Below are 21286 nucleotides of genomic sequence, written 5' to 3'. Positions count from 1 at the left end.
AAATCAAACCTGGGGCTTCGGGCAAGGTGGACAAGCCCTCAACCAGCGATGTAAAGTTTCCAGAAAGTGGCTGTCCTTGCCTTAACACCGAAACCTGCGCAAGGTGGATTGACAGGTTAGAACTTCCGTAACTGTAGTGTTGGGAATGCTGCAGGTCAACAGCCAGTTTGCAGCTTCTCTGGGGTTACCTTCGGTTCCCCCAAATAGCTATTCTTTGCCCAGCCTCCTATCAGACTGACATCTTAAAGCCTTTTGGGATGAATGGATTCAACAGAACCGATGGGATAGCACCAAGGACCACAGGGGAGTTCTCCCCTCCTCCCTGCCACTGCCACCAATGTCCTTGAAAAGGGCCCTGGTTTTTGATCTTCTGTCTCTATAAAAACATCATGAAACATTTTCCACATCAGAACTTGCAACTCGGGGTGGGTGACCTAAATTCGTATCCCCAGACCATGGTCACTCATATTTGGTTGCAGAATAAACTCGTATCCTCTTTGTTAGAGCTGGGTCTCTGCACCAATACCATGCTGTAATGCCAGAGCCTCAACTGTTTTAACAAGCCAGCCTGTTAATTTGGACATGCTTGCCTTTGAGAACCACTAGCACGGACATCTCTGTACATCATTACAGACTGGACTAGTGGCTCTTTCTGCCTTTTGATCAGGATGTACTTAGTTTGTTTTTAAGATAGGATCTACGAGCCCAGGCTAAGCTTGAACTTCTGCCTCCCAAATGTTGCATTCACAAGCCTGTGCCAACACACCCAGGTCATCCTTCCAATCCAGAAACTCTCTAATTCTATAGAAAATAAAAATATAATTTATCATCCACCCAGTTTGCTTCTTTTTACTTTTTCCTCCTTTTTTCCTTTTTTTAACCAGGCAGAACATTTACTGTTTTCCCCTCGACAACAATGCAACATTGGCAAGAGCACAGAACAGGACTCCGGCGCTTTACCCACTATCACAGGGACACAGGATAGGGTTACTGGGACCCCAGAAGCCAGGCTACTTCCGCAGTCCATGTCCACGACATCAACTGTGGTGAAAAACATGGAGATGATGTGGAGAGTCTCCTCCCTAACACGGGCTCTAATCAGCCAAGCTCCTAGAAGCTGCTCATCAGACTAAGAAAGCCAAACACTGACGGACTGATACATTTCTGAAGTCTGTCTCCGGGCTGAGAAAGCAAGATGGACATGCCGCCACGTGAGGTCTGTCTCATCCAGCGATGGCTTCAGGGAGGCAACTGGCAGGGACGGCAATGCTAGAGCACTTTCCTAAGCGGGGTGGCAATGGTGTGAGCATTCTACATTAGCCAGGAAGAAGCTTCCCCAGTGCCACTTCTTATGACACTAACTCAAGCTTCTGGATAGCCTGGCACTAGCTGGCAGTTGCGGGCTGTGTCTCTGAACCACAAAACTTCCTGCTGCATGGGTTCAGAGTGGGACAGGTCTGCTGCCCTCTAAACTGCTCCAAACCCAAAGGTACCCACAGGAAAAGACAGAGTAGTGCCTTTATCCCTGAGAGCACACTCTGTCTTTGCACCTTCTGGCCGTCTCTATTACCAGAGCCATCTCTATCCATTAACAAGTGAGAAATCATCATTTCCCAAGGTAAAGAAACCTAGTTCAAGGGGCGATTTTTCTCAGTTCTCTCAGAGCCTTAGTGGATTTCTAATAAGAGAGGCGTGGAAAGAGAAGGAGGTGCTGGGGAGAAAGCAGAGAGGAAAAGTTGTAGGGGTGGAGGAAAGAAAGGCAGGAAGACCCCCTAGCTGCTAAAAACCCATCCTGTGGTTTTTCAAAGCTCACTGAGACTGACGAGAGTAGGAGCCAAGACGGAAGTGGGGAGATAGTTTTTAACAAGAGAAAGCCATCAGCATAAGAATCAAGAGACCCAGCGTGAGCACCCAGCTTGAGAGCAAGGAAGAACTTCTGTCCTGAGGTACCTGGGCTCTAGGGAGAGATGGCATGCCTGACAGAACTGCTCACGTGAGGCCAAGCTTTCAGTGAGGCGCCGAGAAGCTTGCTTCTCAAAGGGAAATAAATATTCTCTGCCCTCAGAAGCCTGAGGAAGAGATAGGCTACTTATGGCGGTGGGCTGGCGTGCTCACCCTTCCTTCTCATGGGCTTTGGGTCGTTGGCTGGCTCAGACCTGCCTTCAAGGGGAAAGACTCCATCCATGGGAGGGATGTCTCTCTCTGTGAGCACTTTAGAGTTAAGCCTGACCAGCTTAACTCAGGCATGCTGGGCCGATTCCTCCAGGTGCTCTCTCTGGGCAGGGGTCGCTGGGGGTGGGCGTGGCTTGCCTCTTAAAGAGACGAAAACCTTAACAGTGAAGACTTTGCTACAGCCCTCGGGTCTGGGCTGAGATGTGAGCTGCCTCTGTGAGGCGTCTCTGAGGGACATTCATGTCCTAGGCACCGGAGGTGGCACAAACAAGGGCAGCCTTAGTCGTGGTGTGGTTTGGGCAGAGTAAACCTCTAAATACCTGGGTTTAAAAAAGCAATGTTTTGCCCTCAGTTCAGTTCCAACTGTCTCCTTCAGTGGGAAGAAGCCTTAGCCTTTGCCTGTGAGTCAGAGCTGGGTTGCTTACCTAGGGTGTGTGACCCCACGAGGTCAGACCACACTCCGGGTTTGTGAGTCTGGGGAGAAAATACATCTTCGCTTTTGTCAGCCTTTGCTAGGGAGTCGGTATTTGCTTCCATTAAAAATGCAGGTAAGGAGCCAGGTCTGCTGGCAAACGCCTTTAAGACCAGCACCTGGGAGGCAAGCGGATCTCTGTGAGTTCGAGGCCAGCCTGGTCTACAAAACAAGTTCCAGGACAGTCAGAGCTGTTACACAGAGACTCTGTCTCGGGGTGGGGAGGAGGGGTGTTGCAGGCAAGGAGCCACAGGAGAATCTCCCGATAGCAGAAAGCACAGGTATCTTCGAATCTCTTGGCAGCTGTTACACTTCATTGGGCTAGACAAGGGCCAGAGTGACCGTTCAGTGGCTAAGACTGCCGGCCGCCCCTGCAGAGGACCTGGTTCCCTCACACAGAGGCTCACAGCCATCTATAACTCCAGTTCCAGGGGATCCAGTGCCCTCTTCTGGCCTCCACAGGCACCACACACCCAGACAGTAGACAGGCATACACGGAGGTAAAACAAACTATACACATAAAATAAAAAGAAATGATGGTGGTTGTCAGATGAACACCGGGTCTGAGGAAGGGTGTGTTACTCTATCATGTATTCCTGTAACTCTTCCAACAACCATCTTTCTAGAATTTGCTTCCTTGATTATCCTATACATTTTGTTTTATTAATTCTAGACTGATTTTTTTATCCCATATATTATGAATGTTTTGCCTTCACACACACACACGAACGCATACACACATGCCCCCCCACACACATGCACCGCATGTCAGCTTGGTGCCCAACAGAAGCCAGAAGAGGGTGTTGGGTGCCCTCAAGCTAGAGTTCCAGACAGAGGTGCCAGCCCTGTCTTCGGCAAGAGCGACGAGTCATTTCTCCAACCCATCTCATTAACTTCTTTACAAAGAGCATTTTATTAATTTATTCCTTTACACATAACTGAAAGTGATTTACCACTGTACAGTAACGTGTTGCAAAATAAATTAGAAGGTAGCGAAAGCACATTTTGACTGTACAGAAAACTACAGGTTTGCAGATTCGTGCTACAGGATTGCAGGCCCCCTGGTGTTTCCACACATTCTCAGCAAGAGAGACAAAATACCCAAGATTAAAGGAAAACTAGACAAATCGCGTGGATTTGACGTCGCTATAAACACCGTGGCTGCCTCCCTGTGAGCACAAGCCGCATGTTCTTCACCACGTCTTCAAAAGGCTCCTTGGTCCCCTTTAAAATACAGTTTTACTATATTTATTTAGTGTGCCTAGGTGTGTGTGTGTGTGTGTGTGTGTGTGTGTGTGTGTGTGTGTGTGCGCGTGCTGTACACGTGGAGGTCAGAGGACAACTGCAAGAGTCGGCTACCTCCTTCCATTGTGGCAAGCGCCTTTACCGGCTGAGCCATCTGGCCCTCCACAGTTCCCTTTGAGCCGCGGTTAGGAAGCTGCCCTCCAGCTCAAGGGACCGGGTTAGAAGGGCAGGCTGAGAACAACAAGCGAGGGTGCCAAGGCTTCCCCGAAACTCTGGTTTCTCATAAATTAGAGATGAGGGCGTCTACCACTTTCCTCCATCTCTTACCAAGGATTTCTGAGAGTCCAAGAAATCCCTGAGGTCAGAGCAGTTCAGGGAAACCCAAAGGTGAGGATACCAACCCTATCTGCACCCTTCCCACCCCTACCCCAAGAGCTCACCGTACTCCATGAGGGAGGTAGGACCTGCGGCTGGGGGCGTAATGGACCCAGAAAGTTCTGCCCTCCCATACCCCATCTCTCTTGATGCTAGAGAGCCATTAGCAGCTTCGAGCGCAGTCCTAGTCACTGGGCCCACCGGACCCAATCTTGCACTCTCCTCTTCTCCACTCCTAGTTAAGGTTGTTGCCCCCACCTCCAACCTCGGACCCCAGCCAGTCTCCGACTCTTCTGCCTGGAGGAGTCCTGGGTTGGACAACGCGACGAAGGTCACACCCGGGGCTGGGAGGCAGCGCCCTCTAGCGGCGGGAGCTCCAACCATCTGTGCCTGCCCGCGGGGTGCACCAGGTGTTCCAGGAATCAAGGTCACTTCTGATAAGGGAGTCATTACCCGAAAGGTCCCCGCCTACCCCCTACCCGGCTGAGGGGCCCAAACTTACTTACACACTGTGGTCCAGCCAGACTTCATCACCGCGTAGCCACTCCGGCGGAGGGACCGCTCCTTGCAGCAGGCCAGCCTGCCTGTCGTTCTGAAGTTGGAAGCGGTCCCTACTCCGCCCCTCCCATCCGATCATTGCACCAGTCCCTGAGGACACAATCTTGAAGAAGAGGCAGGACCTTCTGGCATCTCACAGCCAGCAAGTGCACAGCATTGGTTACAAGCCAAATCTCCCAACCGGTCGGTTCTCCTTCTCCACCTTCCTTCTCCCACTGTATCCTTCTGGTACCAACACCTAAAGTCAACAAAACGGCCAAGACCCAACTCCGCTGCCATCCTGCAACCTTCCCAGAACCCCGGCTGGCATTCCTCCTCTTCTAACCCTTGTAAACTGCATCCCCAACTCTGTTCTTGTCATAGCCCTTTTTTTCTTCACTGTTTGGGAATGGAGAGAGATGGCTGTAAGGAAAGGCACCAAAGACTGCAAAGGGGTTAGGATCCCAGCTCCCCACCCGGTCTCTGTGACTTTAAGCAAGTCACAAGGTTCCTCCAAGACTTCTGCACCGAACATGTGGTTAACGATAGCTCAGAGTTTTACAAGCACTAAATACGACTGTATGAGCTGCAGCCAGTTGTGCGGCTAGCATTTATTGAATAGTTCCCCTACACGTCAGGCACCATGCTATGCTCACAAAGCTGCTAGATTAACCCCCATAATTACCTTGGGGAAAGAACGCTGTTGTTAACATTTTACTCATCAGTAAGCTCTTTTTCAAAGAGATTAAGAAACTTTTCCAACATTAGGCAACTAGTAAGTGTCAAGCCAGATTTTAAACCCGACCTGACTAGGCAGCATCGAGCACCACGTAGACTCCTGTTTTAATGATCTCTCTGTCCACCACGTACCTACATGGCACGTGCTAGATGGGAAATACTTGTCAGATATTTTCATTTCTCAAGGGCTTGACCTAGGGTCCAGCACAGAAGCCTAAGAAGCCTGATGTTGCCCCGGAATAGAGTTTTTAAAATGTACCTTATTGTTTTTGACATCTAAACTAGTTGCACTGAAACAGAATCTGGCCTTGTGATACTGGCTTCGCTTTTTTGGCTAGTACACTACCAATTTTTAAACTGTTTGGTTTGTTTAGATGAATATGTGTTCTGCAAAGAATTGTTGGAAAGACTTCTATAGTTCCATTGGGCTGGTTGTTCTTTAAATCTTCTATACATACCTTTTTTATCACTTCACAGTTGAAGAAACTGGGTTGAACTATGGGGATCATTGTAGTTCCCATTTCTTCCAGCAATTGCTCCAAACTTTACTTTATATAGTTAAGGGTTATTACATAGTTTCAGGCTATCTTTTTCCATTGCTTTATTTTTATGTGTATGGGTGTTTTGCCTGCAAGCGTGTTTGTGCACCAGTGTGGGCAGTGTCTGTAGATAGGCCAGCAAAGCATGTCAGTGACCTTATGTATTTCTTTATAAAACTGTATACTTTTGCCTTATATTAACTTAGTTATGCTGACAATACTTAATACTTAACCACTATTTTTCATCCTTTTAGTTTTGAATTTCCATGACATTGCTCTTTTTAATGACATTTATTTTTAATTTAGTGCTTATTTGAGGAAGGGTCAGAGGTCAACTTTCAGGACTCCATTCTCTCCTATCATTCAGGTCCTGGGGATCAAACTCAGGGTGTCAGGCACCTTTACCCTCTGAGCAATCTCACCAGCCCTCAGTACTCTTCAGCATTCCTCTTGCATGTAGTATATGGTTGGATTTTTTTTTTTCTGAGACAGAGTCTCACTGTATAGGTCTGGCTGGCTGGTCTGCAACTCTCTGTAGACCAGGCTGGCCTCAAATTCGGAGAGATCTGCTGCCTCTGCCTCCTGAGTGCTGGGATTATAGGTGTGCCCCACCACTGCCCAGCCGTGATGAAATCTTATTCCCCTGGATTGTAAACTCAAGCTCTTTCTTCTCTAAGCTGCTTTTGGTACTGATGTTTTATCAGGAGCAACAGAAAAGTAACTAATACACAACATGGAAATCTATGCTCAGATCTGAAGAATTAATGTCACAAAAATTTCAGTTCTCCCTAAGTTAAAATACCAATTGAACATAACCTATTTTTTAAAAATAACAATAGGGGGGATGTCCTCTTCTAGCTTCTATGGGCACTGCATGCATGTGGCTCATGAATATATATGCAGGCGAAACACCCATGCACACAAAAATAAAAATGAAAGAAAAGTAACTAGACTTCCTTGGGCTGGAAAGGGTGATAAGAGAAGGCAATGGTGGAGATGTGTATGAAAGAGCAATGAAATCCATAGCTCTATATAACTGATATGTGACAAAAATATGGTGTAAGGGATGGAGAGATGGTTCAGTGACAAAGAACCCTGGCAGCTTTAGCAGAGGATCAGGGTTCAGTTCCCAGGACCCACATGGCGGCTCACAACCACCTGTCACTTAGCTTCAGGGGTCAGACGCCCTCTTCTGGACTCCTTGGGTACCCACACGCAGTGCCCAAAGATACAAATAATAAATTTTTAAATATATAACTGAAAAATCAGAAATGGGATTTATAACTATTTCTGGTTTTCTCCCTCAAATTTTGGAGCTCAAGTCTGTAATGTACACCAGTGGCTTGTATTTTGAATACTTATTCCCCAGTTCATGGTGCTAATACAGCATCTTAAGGAGCCTGGCTCACCAGAGGTGAGCCGACCAGCCTCTTCCGACCCAGTTCTCTGTGTCATGCTTGAAGTCATGTAAACAAACCTGTGCCACAAGCTCCCTCCACCACAAACCACGTCCCTAAGCCTCCCGTGCTATAACAAGCTGGCATCCCTTTGAGCCAAAGTAGTCCTTCCCTTCCTGAAGTTGCTTCAGTAAGCTACTGTGTCTCATCAGTGAAACAGTGACCACAAAACTTGTGAGTATACCTCTTCAAGAAGGTACAGGCTGGAAATATATATATATATATGTATGCATATATATATATATATAATATTATATATAGAGAGGGGGGAGCACACAGAAGATTCTTAGAAACCATAGAGTGTATGTATACTTTAGCCATCTGGTACGACAAGGCTCTTGGGTTACACAGCATTTTACTATGGTGAATATTGTAGGCAACTGTAATACAACAGCAGGTAGTTATATATCCAGACACAGACAATGTACAGCGAATATGTATATATCATATATATATATATATATATCCTACACAATGCCCATTTTGACATACTGAATTATGATAGATATAATTTAAGCCCATATTTATAAAACTAATTGAGTTCAGTTTTTAAATAAATAATAGAGGTTGATTTGACTCCTGATTCTAGGCACAGAAACGTCCATGTAGCATCTGCTGAGGGCCTGCCTGCTACATTATAGCAAGGTAGTGAGCCTGCACTTTAAAAACAATTTAAGAGTAATACGATAATAAATAACTTAAAATAATGCATCACTAATGATGATGGCACACTGAGAGATACATCACTAGATGAGTTCGTGGCTGTACAGCATAGAGCGTATGCATACAAACCAAGATGCCGCAGCCTCTGCACACCTTGGCCATCTGGCACAACCTTTTGCTCTTGGGTTACATACCTACATGGTATGTTACTATAATGATACTGTAGGCAGCCATAATACAACAGTATTTATGTATCTAGACACAATATACAGTAAAAATAGAGTCCGACAGCTTTAAATTGAATGCCTGGATAAAGCACTTTCCGTGCCTGGAGTCTGCAGGTCTGGGAATCTCTTCAGAGCATGAGTGATGGAAGCCTGGGGCATGACTGAGCACTGCTGTGCACTGCTGTGCACCACTGTGCACTGCACAACAGCCACTCTAAATAGGTCAGACCCCAAATCCTTGGGCTGGATCCCCAGCACCTCAGAAATAAACTGACTTCAGTCATAAAGTAGCCTCAGCTCACGATAACATTTTTATTTTACAGTCTCCTTTAATTTAGCCTAAAACACAACCATGCCAGTTTGGTTGGCTCGTGCGTTTTCACAGCTGGGTAGGCTGAGGCAAAAGGCTTCTGAGTTTGAGGCCAGTCTGGGGAAAAATCCCTACAAAGACATTGTACACATTATACAGCTGTGTAAGAATTGTGTGTGTGTGTATGTGTGTGTCTACATATATACATATATTCTTATCCTATAAGCTTTCTCGATTTTTAAACCTTTTCTGTTAAAAATGAACACATTCAATAAAAAAGAACATAACACATGTAACCTCTGTCTGCAGAGGTCAAGGTCATCGATGCTACTGTCGTACATCTTCAATATCGTCCCACTAGGAGACCTTCAAGGCCATCACCCCTGAGACGCCACCATCTTTTTCTGGCATCCCTCATGTGGGACCTGCCCTAGCTCCTCTTGCATGGGACCCTTCAGATATACATGCACAGCGGCTTGCTTGGTGTCTCTGCTGACAAGCAGAGTTGATGACACACTATTAGGGACCTCAGTGTTGAGGTCCCTGTTTTCAAAGCCAGCTGAAGTCTGCAAAGTCTGTGAACCCCTTCACCATGGTTTTCTTGTTATTCTCTTTTCCTCCGACCTCCTTTTCATTCTCCTTTTCCTCCACTCTCTTTGCCTCGGTTCTTTTTTCTCTTGTCCTTCCAGTTGCTCATTTCTGCCCCGTTTCATTATAATCTCTAAGGACCAGGGATGTTCGTGCCGTCTGTCGCTGGCCGAAATGCTGATACACAGCACATGCCCGTGTAATACTCTCTTGTTATGAATGAGCCAAATTTACCAAGTCAGCCTCCTGTTGACTTTTCTTTTTCAATTTGAGTGCTTTTTAAAATGTGGACATAATTTTGCTTAAACGGGATTAGGTTATTTAAGTATATTAAAATAAAATAATAAAAATATTAGGAGAAAATAATCTCAACCCAAGGGAAACTTTATCAAAAGAATATTGGAAACCCAAACTTTTTAAAAAATTAAAACTTTATTGTAAAGAATTTTCAAATAAAAAAAATCACACATCAAAACTAGCCTGACCCAAAGTCCTTGCATTTTAGCCAACGCCTACGGAGCTGAGACAGGCACTCCGAAGCTGTGCAGCTTCACGTTGGATCTTATGCTTTCATTAGCCAATATATATATTTTTTTGCGCTTGCCCATCACCAAAATATCATGGTAGAGTTGAAACTGGAGCAACATTAGCTTTGTATCTGCTTTCAGGACACGGTGCCCTTTACCTGAGTTCAGTCCTTCCCCAGTCTCTCATAGTTGCCCTTTCTTCTCTCCTTTTTACATATTATATATTTACCCACATGGACATTTGTTTATATATGAGCATATACGTATAGATACATATATATGGGTGGATATAACAGGGGCTATTTGCCAAATAAGCCCATGAAAACTAGGCAACATCTCTCAGCCCAGCCCGCCCCGTTCCTCTCTCCAGTTATACCTCACTTGATCTTCTTATATCACTTCCAAACCCTCTGTGCCCTGGGGCTCTCTTCTTCTCCATCACACTTTGAGTAACTTCAATAAGCGCCTAAAATAGGGAGACAATCCTAGAGGTCTGGAAGTCTTCAGCTAATGTGTCTGTGCTTTCAGGGCTGTGAGGCCACAGAGCAGCAAAGCCAACACTTCCGTGGAATTCCCAGGGCTACTGACAACATGCAGATCCTGATGCCACCTGGCCAGAGCTGCTGTGCCCTAGCCATCCTGATGGCAATCGTGGATTTCCAACATGGTGGTGAGTAGAGGTGCCAGGACAGAAACGGCCATTAGGGGAGAATCCAGGGCTCAGGGGCAGGAGTTCTCCATGCATGTTTTCTTGTAGGAAAAAGTCTCAACACAAGCGCTGATTTCTCTGTGGAGATTCCCTGGTTCTTCCAGGCACAAACGAGTACTCATAGGCTCCTTTTAGTATATTATACTATTATTATAGTAACTGCATAGTTTGGTGGAAATTTTTTATTTTGTGGTGATAAATGATAGACAGACAGACAGACAGATGATAGACAGGCAGATAGACAGATGGATGGATGGATAGATGATAGACAGGCAGATAGACAGATGGATGGATGGATAGATGATAGATAGATAGATAGATAGATAGATAGATAGATAGATGAACAGACAGATGAGCAGACAGACAGACGGACAGATAGATGATAGATAGTCCCAGTTCCAGGGGTGCATCACCCTCTTCAAACTTCCTTGGACACCAGGCAAGTCCATGGTGCATATAGATATATGCAGGCAAACACCCATATACGTAAAATGAACACATCTGTTTTTTTAAAAAATTAATGCAGCTTAAGTAATTTTCTAAGACTTTATTTTTAAAAAGAAAAAAAACTATGCTGGGAAGACAGCTTAATCGGTAAAGTGCTGGCCAAGCAAACACAAAAATACCAAGGATGGCAGTGGCATGTACTTGTAATCCCAGAACCAGGGCGGCGGAGACAGGAGGATCCTTTGGGCTTACTGACCAGCCAATCTGGCCAGAGACCCTGTCTCAAGAGAGGTAAAGTGTTCTTGAAGATGCCACTGAGGCTGTAGTCTAACCTATACACACACACACACACACACACCACACCACACCACATCACACCACACCATACCACACTCACACACACACACACCACACTCACATACACACCACACCACACACACACACATACACCACACTCACACACATACTACACACACCCCACACCACACACACACACACACACACACCACTCATGCATAAAAACAATCCTTTCTCTTTGAGGGCTTTGTTCTTTGAAGAGGGGAGATGGCTCAGTGGGTAAAGCAATAGTTACCGCTTAATCCATGGCAGGCTTCCACCCAACCTTGCAGCAGGGCCATCACTCTGCTGGAAGCCCTCCTGACTGTGCAGTGAAAGAAGGCACCAGGCACGAGGCACACTAGCCCCATCTGGCAGTTCCTATATAGACCCAGGTGGTCCGTGGCTCCAGCAGCATCCATGCCGTAGCTTTTGCTCAGATGCTGAAAACAGTACAATACCATGTAGCAACCCATGGAGGGATCTTCTGCATACACAACCCCTCTCCTGGCACACGGCTCTCCTGTCCCACCTTCCTGGAGTTTCATCTCATGCCCATACCATCTTATTTCCCTCCTTACTTCCTGCAGATCTCAACTAAGCCTTCCCAGGCATTTGAGTTTATGATATGCCACTGATTTCTCTCCCCAAGGCAGAGAAATATTTCAGAGCACTCGTTTGCATTCATACAAGAATGAAATTTCACCCTGCGAACATGTTCTCCCCATTGGTATATGGCCTACCCTACCCTACCACCTCCAGACCCAGGGACATCACGGCCACTGCCTCCACCTCTACCAAGTGCCGTTTGCGTGTCTTGCCTCTAGCCATGGCTGCTGTTACTGCCTGAAATCTGGAGTGCGGTATTTTGCTAATCTTTTAAAATTTATTTTATTTTTATCTGTTATTTATTATTATTATTATTATTATTATTATTATTATTTGCTTTTTTTGAGGCAGGGTTTCTCTGTGTAGACCAGGCAGTCCTCGAACTCACAGAGATCGCCTGCCTCTGTCTCCCGAGTGCTGGGACTAACGGTGTGTACCACTACTGCCTGGCTTGTATTTTGCTGATCTTTACGTTGGGCTGTACACTTGAGAGCAGAGTTTTGATGGTTTGAATGAGATGTCCTGAATAAGTGTTGGTGTTTGAATACTTGGTGCCCAGTTAGTGGCTGTTTGGGAAGGATTAAGCTGTATGGCCTTGCTGGAGAAGACTGGGTGGCACTGGGGGGCAGGCTTGGGGTTTCAAAGTCCTCTTATTCCTCTCAGTGTGCTCTCTCTTGCTTATGGGTTTAGATGTGAGCTCTCAGCTATTCCTGCCACCACACCTTCGCTCTGCCATCATGGATTCTAACCCTCCCTGAAAAATTAAAGCTTTATTTTTTAAAGTTGCCTCGGTCATGGTGCTTTGTCACAGCCACAGAAAAGTCACTACGATAGTCCCCCGCCTCCCAGCATCAATGAATAGAAACTTCACATAGATGTATCTGGTCCCTTAAGTCTCACCTCCCAGGAAAATTAGAGGCAGGCAGGCAATGTGCTTATTGTCCCAGGAACAACTAGAAGTTGTGTTTCCCATCTGCCAGTGTCACTGTCAGACAAGTGTCTCATAAGACACTCTAGTGACAAGGACCAGCTAGGTCTGACTTAAGGAACTCTCCCTGGCTTCTCATGGTAACTCCTGCATCCCTGTTTCAGGATGCATCCAAGTCACCAGCTCAGTATCCCAGAAAGGAGGACAACTGATCTTCACCTGTACTTTGTGGCACAAGAGAGGCGAAGCCGAGGGGCTAATACTCTTCTGGTGCAAAGACAAGCGGTCGGACTGTTCTCCTGAGACAAGCTTACAGCAGCTAAGGGTAAAAAGGGATTCTGGGACAGGTGGCAGCAATGAACAGCAATCTCAGTTGGTGTTCACCATAGAACAAGCCAAACCATCAGACAGTGGGACCTACCAGTGCTGTGCCCGAAGCCAGAAGCCAGAAATCTACATTCATGGTCATTTTGCCTCTGTTCTAGTCACAGGTAAGTCCCTAAGAACCAAATGCAGCCAGAGGAGCAGTGAGGGGGGCTGACAGTAGGAGTTTCAAGTAGCGAGTTGAGGTCCTAAATAGCAATCCCCTTGAGCACCCTTCCTCCCTTGAGCACCCTTTCTCCCTTGAGCACCCTTCATCTCTTAAGCACCCTTCCTCCCTTGAGCACCCTTCATCTCTTGAGCACACTTCCTCCCTTGAGCACCCTTCCTCCCTTGAGCATCCTTCCTCCCTTGAGCATCCTTCCTCCCTTGAGCATCCTTCACCCCTTGAGCATTCTTCACCCCTTGAGCACCCTTCCTTTCTAGAACATCCTTCATCCCTTGAACACCCTTCGTCCCTTGAGCATCCTTCCTCCCTTGAACACCTTTCCTCCCTTAAACACCCTTCCTTCCCAGAATATCCTTCCTCCCTTGAGCATCCTTCAGCCCTTGAGCATCCTTCACCCCTTGAACACCCTTCCTTTCTAGAACATCCTTCCTCCCTTGAACACCCTTCCTCCCTTGAGCATCCTTCCTCCCTTGAGCATCCTTCCTCCCTTGAGCATCCTTTCTCCCTTGAGCATCCTTCCTCTCTTGAGAATCCTTCCTCCCTTGAGCATCCTTCACCCCTTGAGCATTCTTCACCCCTTGAGCACCCTTCCTTTCTAGAACATCCTTCATCCCTTGAACACCCTTCGTCCCTTGAGCATCCTTCCTCCCTTGAACAGCTTTCCTCCCTTGAACACCCTTCCTTCCCAGAACATCCTTCCTCCCTTGAGCATCCTTCCTCCCTTGAGCATCCTTCACCCCTTGAGCATTCTTCACCCCTTGAGCACCCTTCCTTTCTAGAACATCCTTCCTTCCTATTACCCAGTCCTCTGCCAGTGCCACGCTGGCTAATATACCTCATGTTAAACCTTTCTTCAAAGTATATGTATGAAGGCAAACTCATCTTTGTCTTTACTGTTCAGCATCTTTATAGAAAGGCCCTTTCATTCTCATTAGAAGACTGAGTCTTCAGGAAGTGCAGGGATTTATCTAATGCCACTCATCAACTGGACTAGTAACCATAGAAGAGAATAGGGATGTTTATTAAAAGGCACTGCCTAGTCGTAGTAGTAGTAGTAGTAGTAATAATAATAATAATAATAATAATAATAATAATAATAATCAACCCAGGCCTTTTGATGACTACTCTGCATCTTTACTCTCTCAGTAAAGAGCCTGTATTTCCCCCAAATACACAGAGATGGGTTTAAAATAAAATCGGTGATTTCCCTAAGAAGCATTTGACTCTAAGAAATGAACCTACTCCAGCTACTGGATTAGAACAGAAAAATAAAGCAGAAAGTGTGGATAGCCCCCATGAGTTCAGTTTTCTAGAATCAGAAGCCAGAATGCTGAACAGGACCCCAAACAATCCATCAGGGTCTCAAGCTCACCAAGGGAGCAAGGCTTCCGGCCTCTGCCTATGTCCTTCATGCTCCATCATGAAGTGATGGTGTGATGACTCTAGCCAGGCCGTAGAAAGGGCCCATCTGAGACTGAGCCTTCAGACTTCTGTGGAAAACACACTTTCTACCTACAATTCTATACCCAGCCAAACTACCAATCTATGTGAGAAGAGAGACACTGTTCGATGTATAATGGCTTAAAAAAGCTTGTCGTCTATGTGAACGTTTCTCAATGCTAGAGAATGATCCCAGGACCTAGAACATGCTAAGTCATGCTAAGTCAGTGCTTTGTCACTGAGCCACATGCCAGCCTCATACAATTTTTTTTAAAGAATCCACCAACCCAGCATGGTGGCACATACCTATAATCTCAGCACTCAGGAAAACAAGACTGATCGTAAGTTTAGGGCCTGGACTACATAGCTAGACCATGTCAGCAAACACACATTATCTTAGTCCTCCACCCACAGTAAATAAAAATCTGAGAGGCAGGGACTTTTAATAAACATTCTTTTCTCTGCTATGGTTACTAATCATTCAAATGGTCCACTTCTCTTCAGTTAGACCTATATTTTCTTCTTTCCTTGCTTGCTGCTACCTACCTAAATGACCCATCACTCGGCATTTCTAACTATTCTTTCTTCCACCGAAATCCTCTCCCCCGGTTTCTGTGAGTGTTCTCTGACTTGTTTAATTTCTCGTTTACTTTGTCTCTATCTCCTCCTCCCATCTATCAAACCTAAGTCCTCACCTTCCCTCCCTCCCTGCATCTACCCTGGTTTAAACCTGCACTTCACAAGCGATCCCCAAGTCACCTTCTCCAGCTCTACCTCCTTTCCAACGCTTTCACCAAACACCCCACTCTCAGCTGGACCACTTCCAGGCAGCACCTCATCTCCACAAACTTGTCTTCTTGAGAGTAGCATCTGTCCATGACTCTCAGTCAAAGTCCTGGTTCCTCGTTTTCTTCACCCGTCTAGTAAGTTACTACAAGTTTCCCTACATTTACTATTTTCTTTTCAAATGTTTCCCAAGTTCCTCTCACATCACAGTTAAAACACTCCTCTCAACTTTAACAAGTGAGGTTCTTGAGATTGCCAACATTTCCTCTCTCACACTTGCTACAGGACCTATTGTTCAATAAATGGACCACCAACCCTGTATCATCCCAATTCACTTGAGATTGCCACAGACTTATCTAGAAACTTAGCTTGTATGTTCTATGCTGTCACTCAGATAATTAAAGGCTTCTCAGTGTCTACAATGTCTAAATCATATTAGCTTATATGAGGCACTAGCTCATCAGTTCTCAACCTGTGGGTCACAACCCCTTTGGGGGTCTATATTAGATATCCCACAATCAGATATTTACATTACAATTCAGAACAGTAACAAAATTACAGTTGTGAAGTAACAATGAAATAATCTTATGGCTGGGGGTCACCGCAACATGAGGAACTGTACTGAAGGGCCGCAACATTGGGAAGGCTGAGAACCACTGCTCCAGGCAATTTCATTGTATTTATCTGGCCCCTCTGCTCCAGTTAAACTGCGAAAGTGGCTATTTTCCCACCCCCTTCATTCTTTTGATGGATACTCCCTGTGCATCCTGAGCACAATGCCAAGCGCTGGACAAAAGAATGAGGTGCAACAGTCCTTGCTCCTTATAACCCGGTGTTCACAATTTCCTAATGCACCCTAGTGTTTCTACTTGAGGCGACAGGGAAGGCTGTGTAGGCACTCAGCACCACATATGATCGTCAGCTGTGGAAATAAGGTTCCTTCTGGAAGATAAGAGCAGACAGGCACCAGTCGGCACGAATAAACAGTGCCCACCGTGTACTGAACGCTTGGCATGCACCGGGCATTGTGCTGGTAGTTGTCTCCGCAGACTTTCAGGAGGTACTGTAGTCCCGTGACAACATGTTCTCAGCGCTTACTCAGAGGGGCCGCGACAGACGCTCCACCTCTATTCCAGCGCCCAGGGTTCTTATTTATTAATTTATTTACTTTGGTTTTTCAAGACAAGGTTTCTCATATTATATAGCTTTGTAGCCTGTCCTGGAACTCACTCTGTAGACCAGGCTGGGCTTGAACTCACATAGGTCCACTGGCTCTGCCCAAAATTTTAACTTATTCTAAATTACCCTATCTCTTATAGAAGACTGTTTATAATGAATACAATTGAGGAAACCCAAGTCCAAGGTGAGCTGTTTTTCCCTTCCTGTTAAAACTCTCGAGATCCTCTGAGGTGGACTTGTCTCTGTACCTGCTGAAGGCTAGGTTCTGTATTTATTTGCTCAGCTTATCACCTATCACCACAGCCCTCCAATATCAAAACTGTTTATTCAGGAAGTGAACTGTGCTGCCAGGCATTCTTTGAGATCACGTGGGAAATGCAACAAAAGGAAGTCCTGACCTCTGACCCCCTCTCCTGATCCATGATTCTCTTTTGAATCTGGAACAGGGAACCGCACTGAGATAAGACCGAGACAAAGGCAGGACCATATTGACAGCACTCTCAGTTCAGACTTCCTGCAAGTAAAGGCCTGCGGGATGCTGGTCACTCTCCTGGTGGCTCTTCAAGGTATGTTCAGAAGAGATTTCAGCGCTCCGAGCTATGAGTTTGTATCCTTGCCAGCTTAATTATTTCCTAGGCGGGAAAGTACAGAAAGGAAGGTGGGGAAAATGTGTTCCCCAAGCCCTGGCCATCTACAGAAGAGTGCAAACCAGTATGTGGGTGAAACCGGCTTAAAGTTACTAAAGTCCTCATACTGTAGCTACGTGGAGACAGACAAATCGGACTTCCCTCTGGGTAAGAGGTCGGGCCTCTTAGGAAAGGCCTGTGGAAGACAAGAAACACAGCTGCCCCCACTCACTCAATGAACACAGCAATGCCAGTACAAGTCACAGGTCTTTAGTTATTACACGAAGATGAACAAGTCGGCCTGGGGTGGGGTTTGAACACAGCTCCTCCACAAAGATACCATATTGAGTATTGAAAGACTGAGACATTTAATAATTTTCCACTAGGATTTTGCATAACAAATAAATGATACGAGATTTTGGCTGTCCTTGGCAGCCAAAGGTGCCAGCTTCTACTCAGGGGACACGAGGATGGAGCAGTCTGGTCATTTACTCATACTGAATACAAGTTTCCCTAGTGGGTTAAGCTATATTCTTGTTGATAAATGCTATTTCTGCAGGCACACTTTGAGTACACACTCAAAGGGAAACGGGGTCCACCTTGCGCTATCGCCACCACCTGACTCCAGAGTCACCCCAGAACAGCAAGGCCTTTGCTCCCAGTTCCCTTTGTAACAAAGCCTTACATTCAATTATTTATTTTCTCCTGTACTCAAGGAGCCTTGAAGGCACACAAAAGAAAAAAAAAACTAAATAACATTCTACTTACAAAGCTGTGTGAGCGAGACATGGCCTCCCCATGCAGCCCAGACAGGTTTCCAACTCAGTCCTACCCCAGGCGTCGGACCATTGGGATTACAGGTGTGAAGAGCCACATCCAGCTTTTCCTTCTCTTCCTCTTCCTCCAATCCAAGCCTTAGCAGACAGAGGGAAGAGGCAGTAGTTCAGTAGAAAAATGCATGCATTTCCGGGGGCCTTAGACCAAGTTATAATGCTTTTTCTTCCATGTGAGGTTAAAGTGAAAGAGGGTCCTGATCCCTGTGCCTCCCTCTGCGCCTCCCACACAGCCCAGATACTATGTTCACACATTTCCCCATTCCCTCTCTAATCACGAGAGCCTATCAAACAGCCACCTCAGGACGGGCAAGACGTCTCAAATCAGGTGTTCTGTTTCTCAATCTAAGATGTGAGGTAGTGATACAAACCATTCATTTTCCTTTGACAGCTCTATAAACCTTGTGACCAAAAAACTTCAAAAGAAGGTACAGCAAGATAAATCTGACAATGCACATGGGAAGAACGGGACAGGGAACAGACACCGAGTAGACCAAGAATCTGGAGGGCCAGCAAGATGGCTCCGCCAAGGACAGGAGCTTGCCTGCCAAGCTTCAGCTCAAACCTTTGCACCCACGTGGTGAAAGGAGAGAAATGGCTCTCCCAAGCTGTCCTCTGACCTCCACGGGAGTGCCGTGCTCTGACCCCAATAAATAAAATCATTCCAGGGATCTGGCAGAGCGTTTGGCATACCTCTGGATCTTCCTTCCTTATTGCCAGCGCAAGTTTGCCTACTCCCGCCTCCGTGCCAAGAGAGAAAACATGTTACAAGTGTGGCTGGTGTGCTGGCCTTAAATACCAGGTATGTTTTATACCACAGAATAATGGTTCGTCTCCCCTGCAACACAGTAAAATAAGCAAGTTCTAATTTTATACGTGTGTGTGACGCATGTATGCGTGCACACTGAACACGCGGAGGACAGAGAACAACTCTCAGGATCTGGTTCTCTCCTTTCTCTGTGAGGGCTGGAGATCAAACTCAGGTGGCCAGGCTTGTGCAAGTGCTAACAGCTGTCTGTAACTCCAGGCTCTGACACCCTCGCACAGACATACAGGCAGGCAAAACACCAACACAAATAAAAATAATAAATAAATTATAAAAGAAAACTGTACTTCTAACTGGGCCGTGGTGGCGCACACCTTTAATCCCAGCACTTGGGAGGCAGAAGCAGGTGAATCTCTGTGAATTCGAGGCCAGCCTGGTCTACAGAGTGAGTTCCAGAGCAGCCAGGGCTATACAGTGAAACCCTGTCTCAAAACCAAACCAAACAAAAAACAGTTGTACTTCTGATTATAAAAAAAATAGCCACCACAAGCCGCAGCCAGGATCTCAGTGAGAAGGAAAAGCTACAACAGATACTTTGTTCATGTGCACACCATCCAATCTGTCACAAAGCAAATGTAAAAAGAGAAAAAAAGATCTCAAACTTGAATGTCTACAGTTCCTCTTGTCTGGAACACCTTCTAGCTACACTTGGTCCTGGTACGCCCCTAGTCATGCACACTGTATTCTGATTCCATTAGAACCCCCCAGACAGTGTCCCCTGTGTGCCCAGACTAGGACATTAGTACCAGCCGGAATTTCCTCCCGCAGGAATGACACCATTCCATTTACTCTTTCCCAGTTCCATTCATAGAACTTTGGAGATTCGCTTAAGAGCAGTCTCACCCAACTTTCAAATCTCTGTTAATTCATCATGCTGAATAAATATATACCCATATAAATAATGTATAATGATTCATATATATTCATATAATACATTGTATGTACGTATACAGTTAGAGTAGGGTACAGGCTGAGGCCCGGCTAGTCCAGTAATGGCTGTCCAACAGAAGGTCCAAGGATCTAGCAGTTGCAGTCTGTTAGGTTGGATGTCTCAGCTTCTCTTCAGTTTTGCTGGGATCCTGAAGAAGTAGGGGCGACGTTTTCACTTGATGGCAAGTGAGAATGAAGCTGCCATCAAGAGCAAGCAGGCAAAGAACAGAAGCTTCCTTCTTCCATGCCCTTTGTAGAGGTGTGGCCCAGATTAAACATGGGTCTTCCCATATCAAATGGTTTAATTAAAAAAAAATCCCTCACTGCTGTGCTGGTGTGGGCGGTCCTTCTGGCTGTGTGTTGCTTTTATCGGTTAATGAATAAAGAACTGCTTTGAGCCTATGGCAGGGCAGAACAGAACTAGGCGGGAAAACTAGGCTGTATGCTGGGAGAAAGAGGGGTGGAGTCAGGTAGACGCAGTGTAGCCCTGCCAGAGACAGACGCTGGAACTTTGCTGGTAAGCCACAACCTCGTGGTGATATACAGATTAATGGAGATGGGTTAAATTAATATGTAAGAGTTAGCCAATAAAAAGCTAGAGCTAATGGGACAAGCAGTGATTTAAATAATACGGCTTCTGTGTGATTATTTTGGGTCTAAGCTAGCCAGGCAGCCGGGAAGAACAAGCGGCCTCCTCCAACAGTGTGCCCTTCATTTTCAGAGTTTAGTTCATTCCAGATGTTGACAAGTTGACGATCAAGAATAGCCATCACAAAGCCGGGCAGTGGTGGCGCACACCTTTAATCCCAGTACTCGGGAGGCAGAGGCAAGTGGATCTCTGTGAGTTTGAGGGCAGTCTGGTTTACAAGAGCAAGTTTCAGGACAGGCTCCAAAGCTACAGAGAAACCCTGTCTCAAAAATAAATAAATAAACAAACAAACAAACAAACAAATAAATAAATAAATAATAAATACCCATGACAAGCACGTTTATCTTCACATTTCTTTACCACAGAGGAAAAGGTTTAGCACTTAATATTTATCTATTATACAAACCCTGCTTCTACAGTTTCCTTCCTTCACTGATGTGAGTCTCACAGCAGCTTAGCAGACAACTCTGAAGCTTCCCTCACTTCTAAGCCCCTTTGGTCCAATTTAGACGAGACAGACGAAGCTTTTCTTGAGTGATCTTGCTGTCCTTGAGGAACAGTACTTGTAGCCAGACAGAAACTGAAGTA

At 45.8% G+C, this 21286-nt stretch overlaps 1 protein-coding gene across 1 annotated transcript; it reads left to right on the top strand.

Moving 5' to 3' along the window:
- The first annotated feature begins 1823 nt into the window (after positions 1-1823).
- On the top strand, positions 1824-19304 carry Cd160 (CD160 molecule). Its single transcript, XM_038311533.1, has 5 exons — positions 1824-1946; positions 10379-10520; positions 13044-13370; positions 17281-17400; positions 18685-19304. Exons 2-5 carry the CDS (start codon positions 10442-10444, stop codon positions 18690-18692), a joined length of 534 nt encoding a protein of 177 aa, XP_038167461.1. The 5' UTR covers positions 1824-1946; positions 10379-10441; the 3' UTR covers positions 18693-19304.
- The last annotated feature ends 1982 nt before the right edge of the window (positions 19305-21286 follow it).

This window comes from Arvicola amphibius, chromosome 14, assembly GCF_903992535.2.
Source record: "Arvicola amphibius chromosome 14, mArvAmp1.2, whole genome shotgun sequence".
In the NCBI taxonomy this organism is placed as follows: Eukaryota; Metazoa; Chordata; class Mammalia; order Rodentia; family Cricetidae; genus Arvicola; species Arvicola amphibius.
This window is presented reverse-complemented; position numbering and strand designations above follow the sequence as displayed.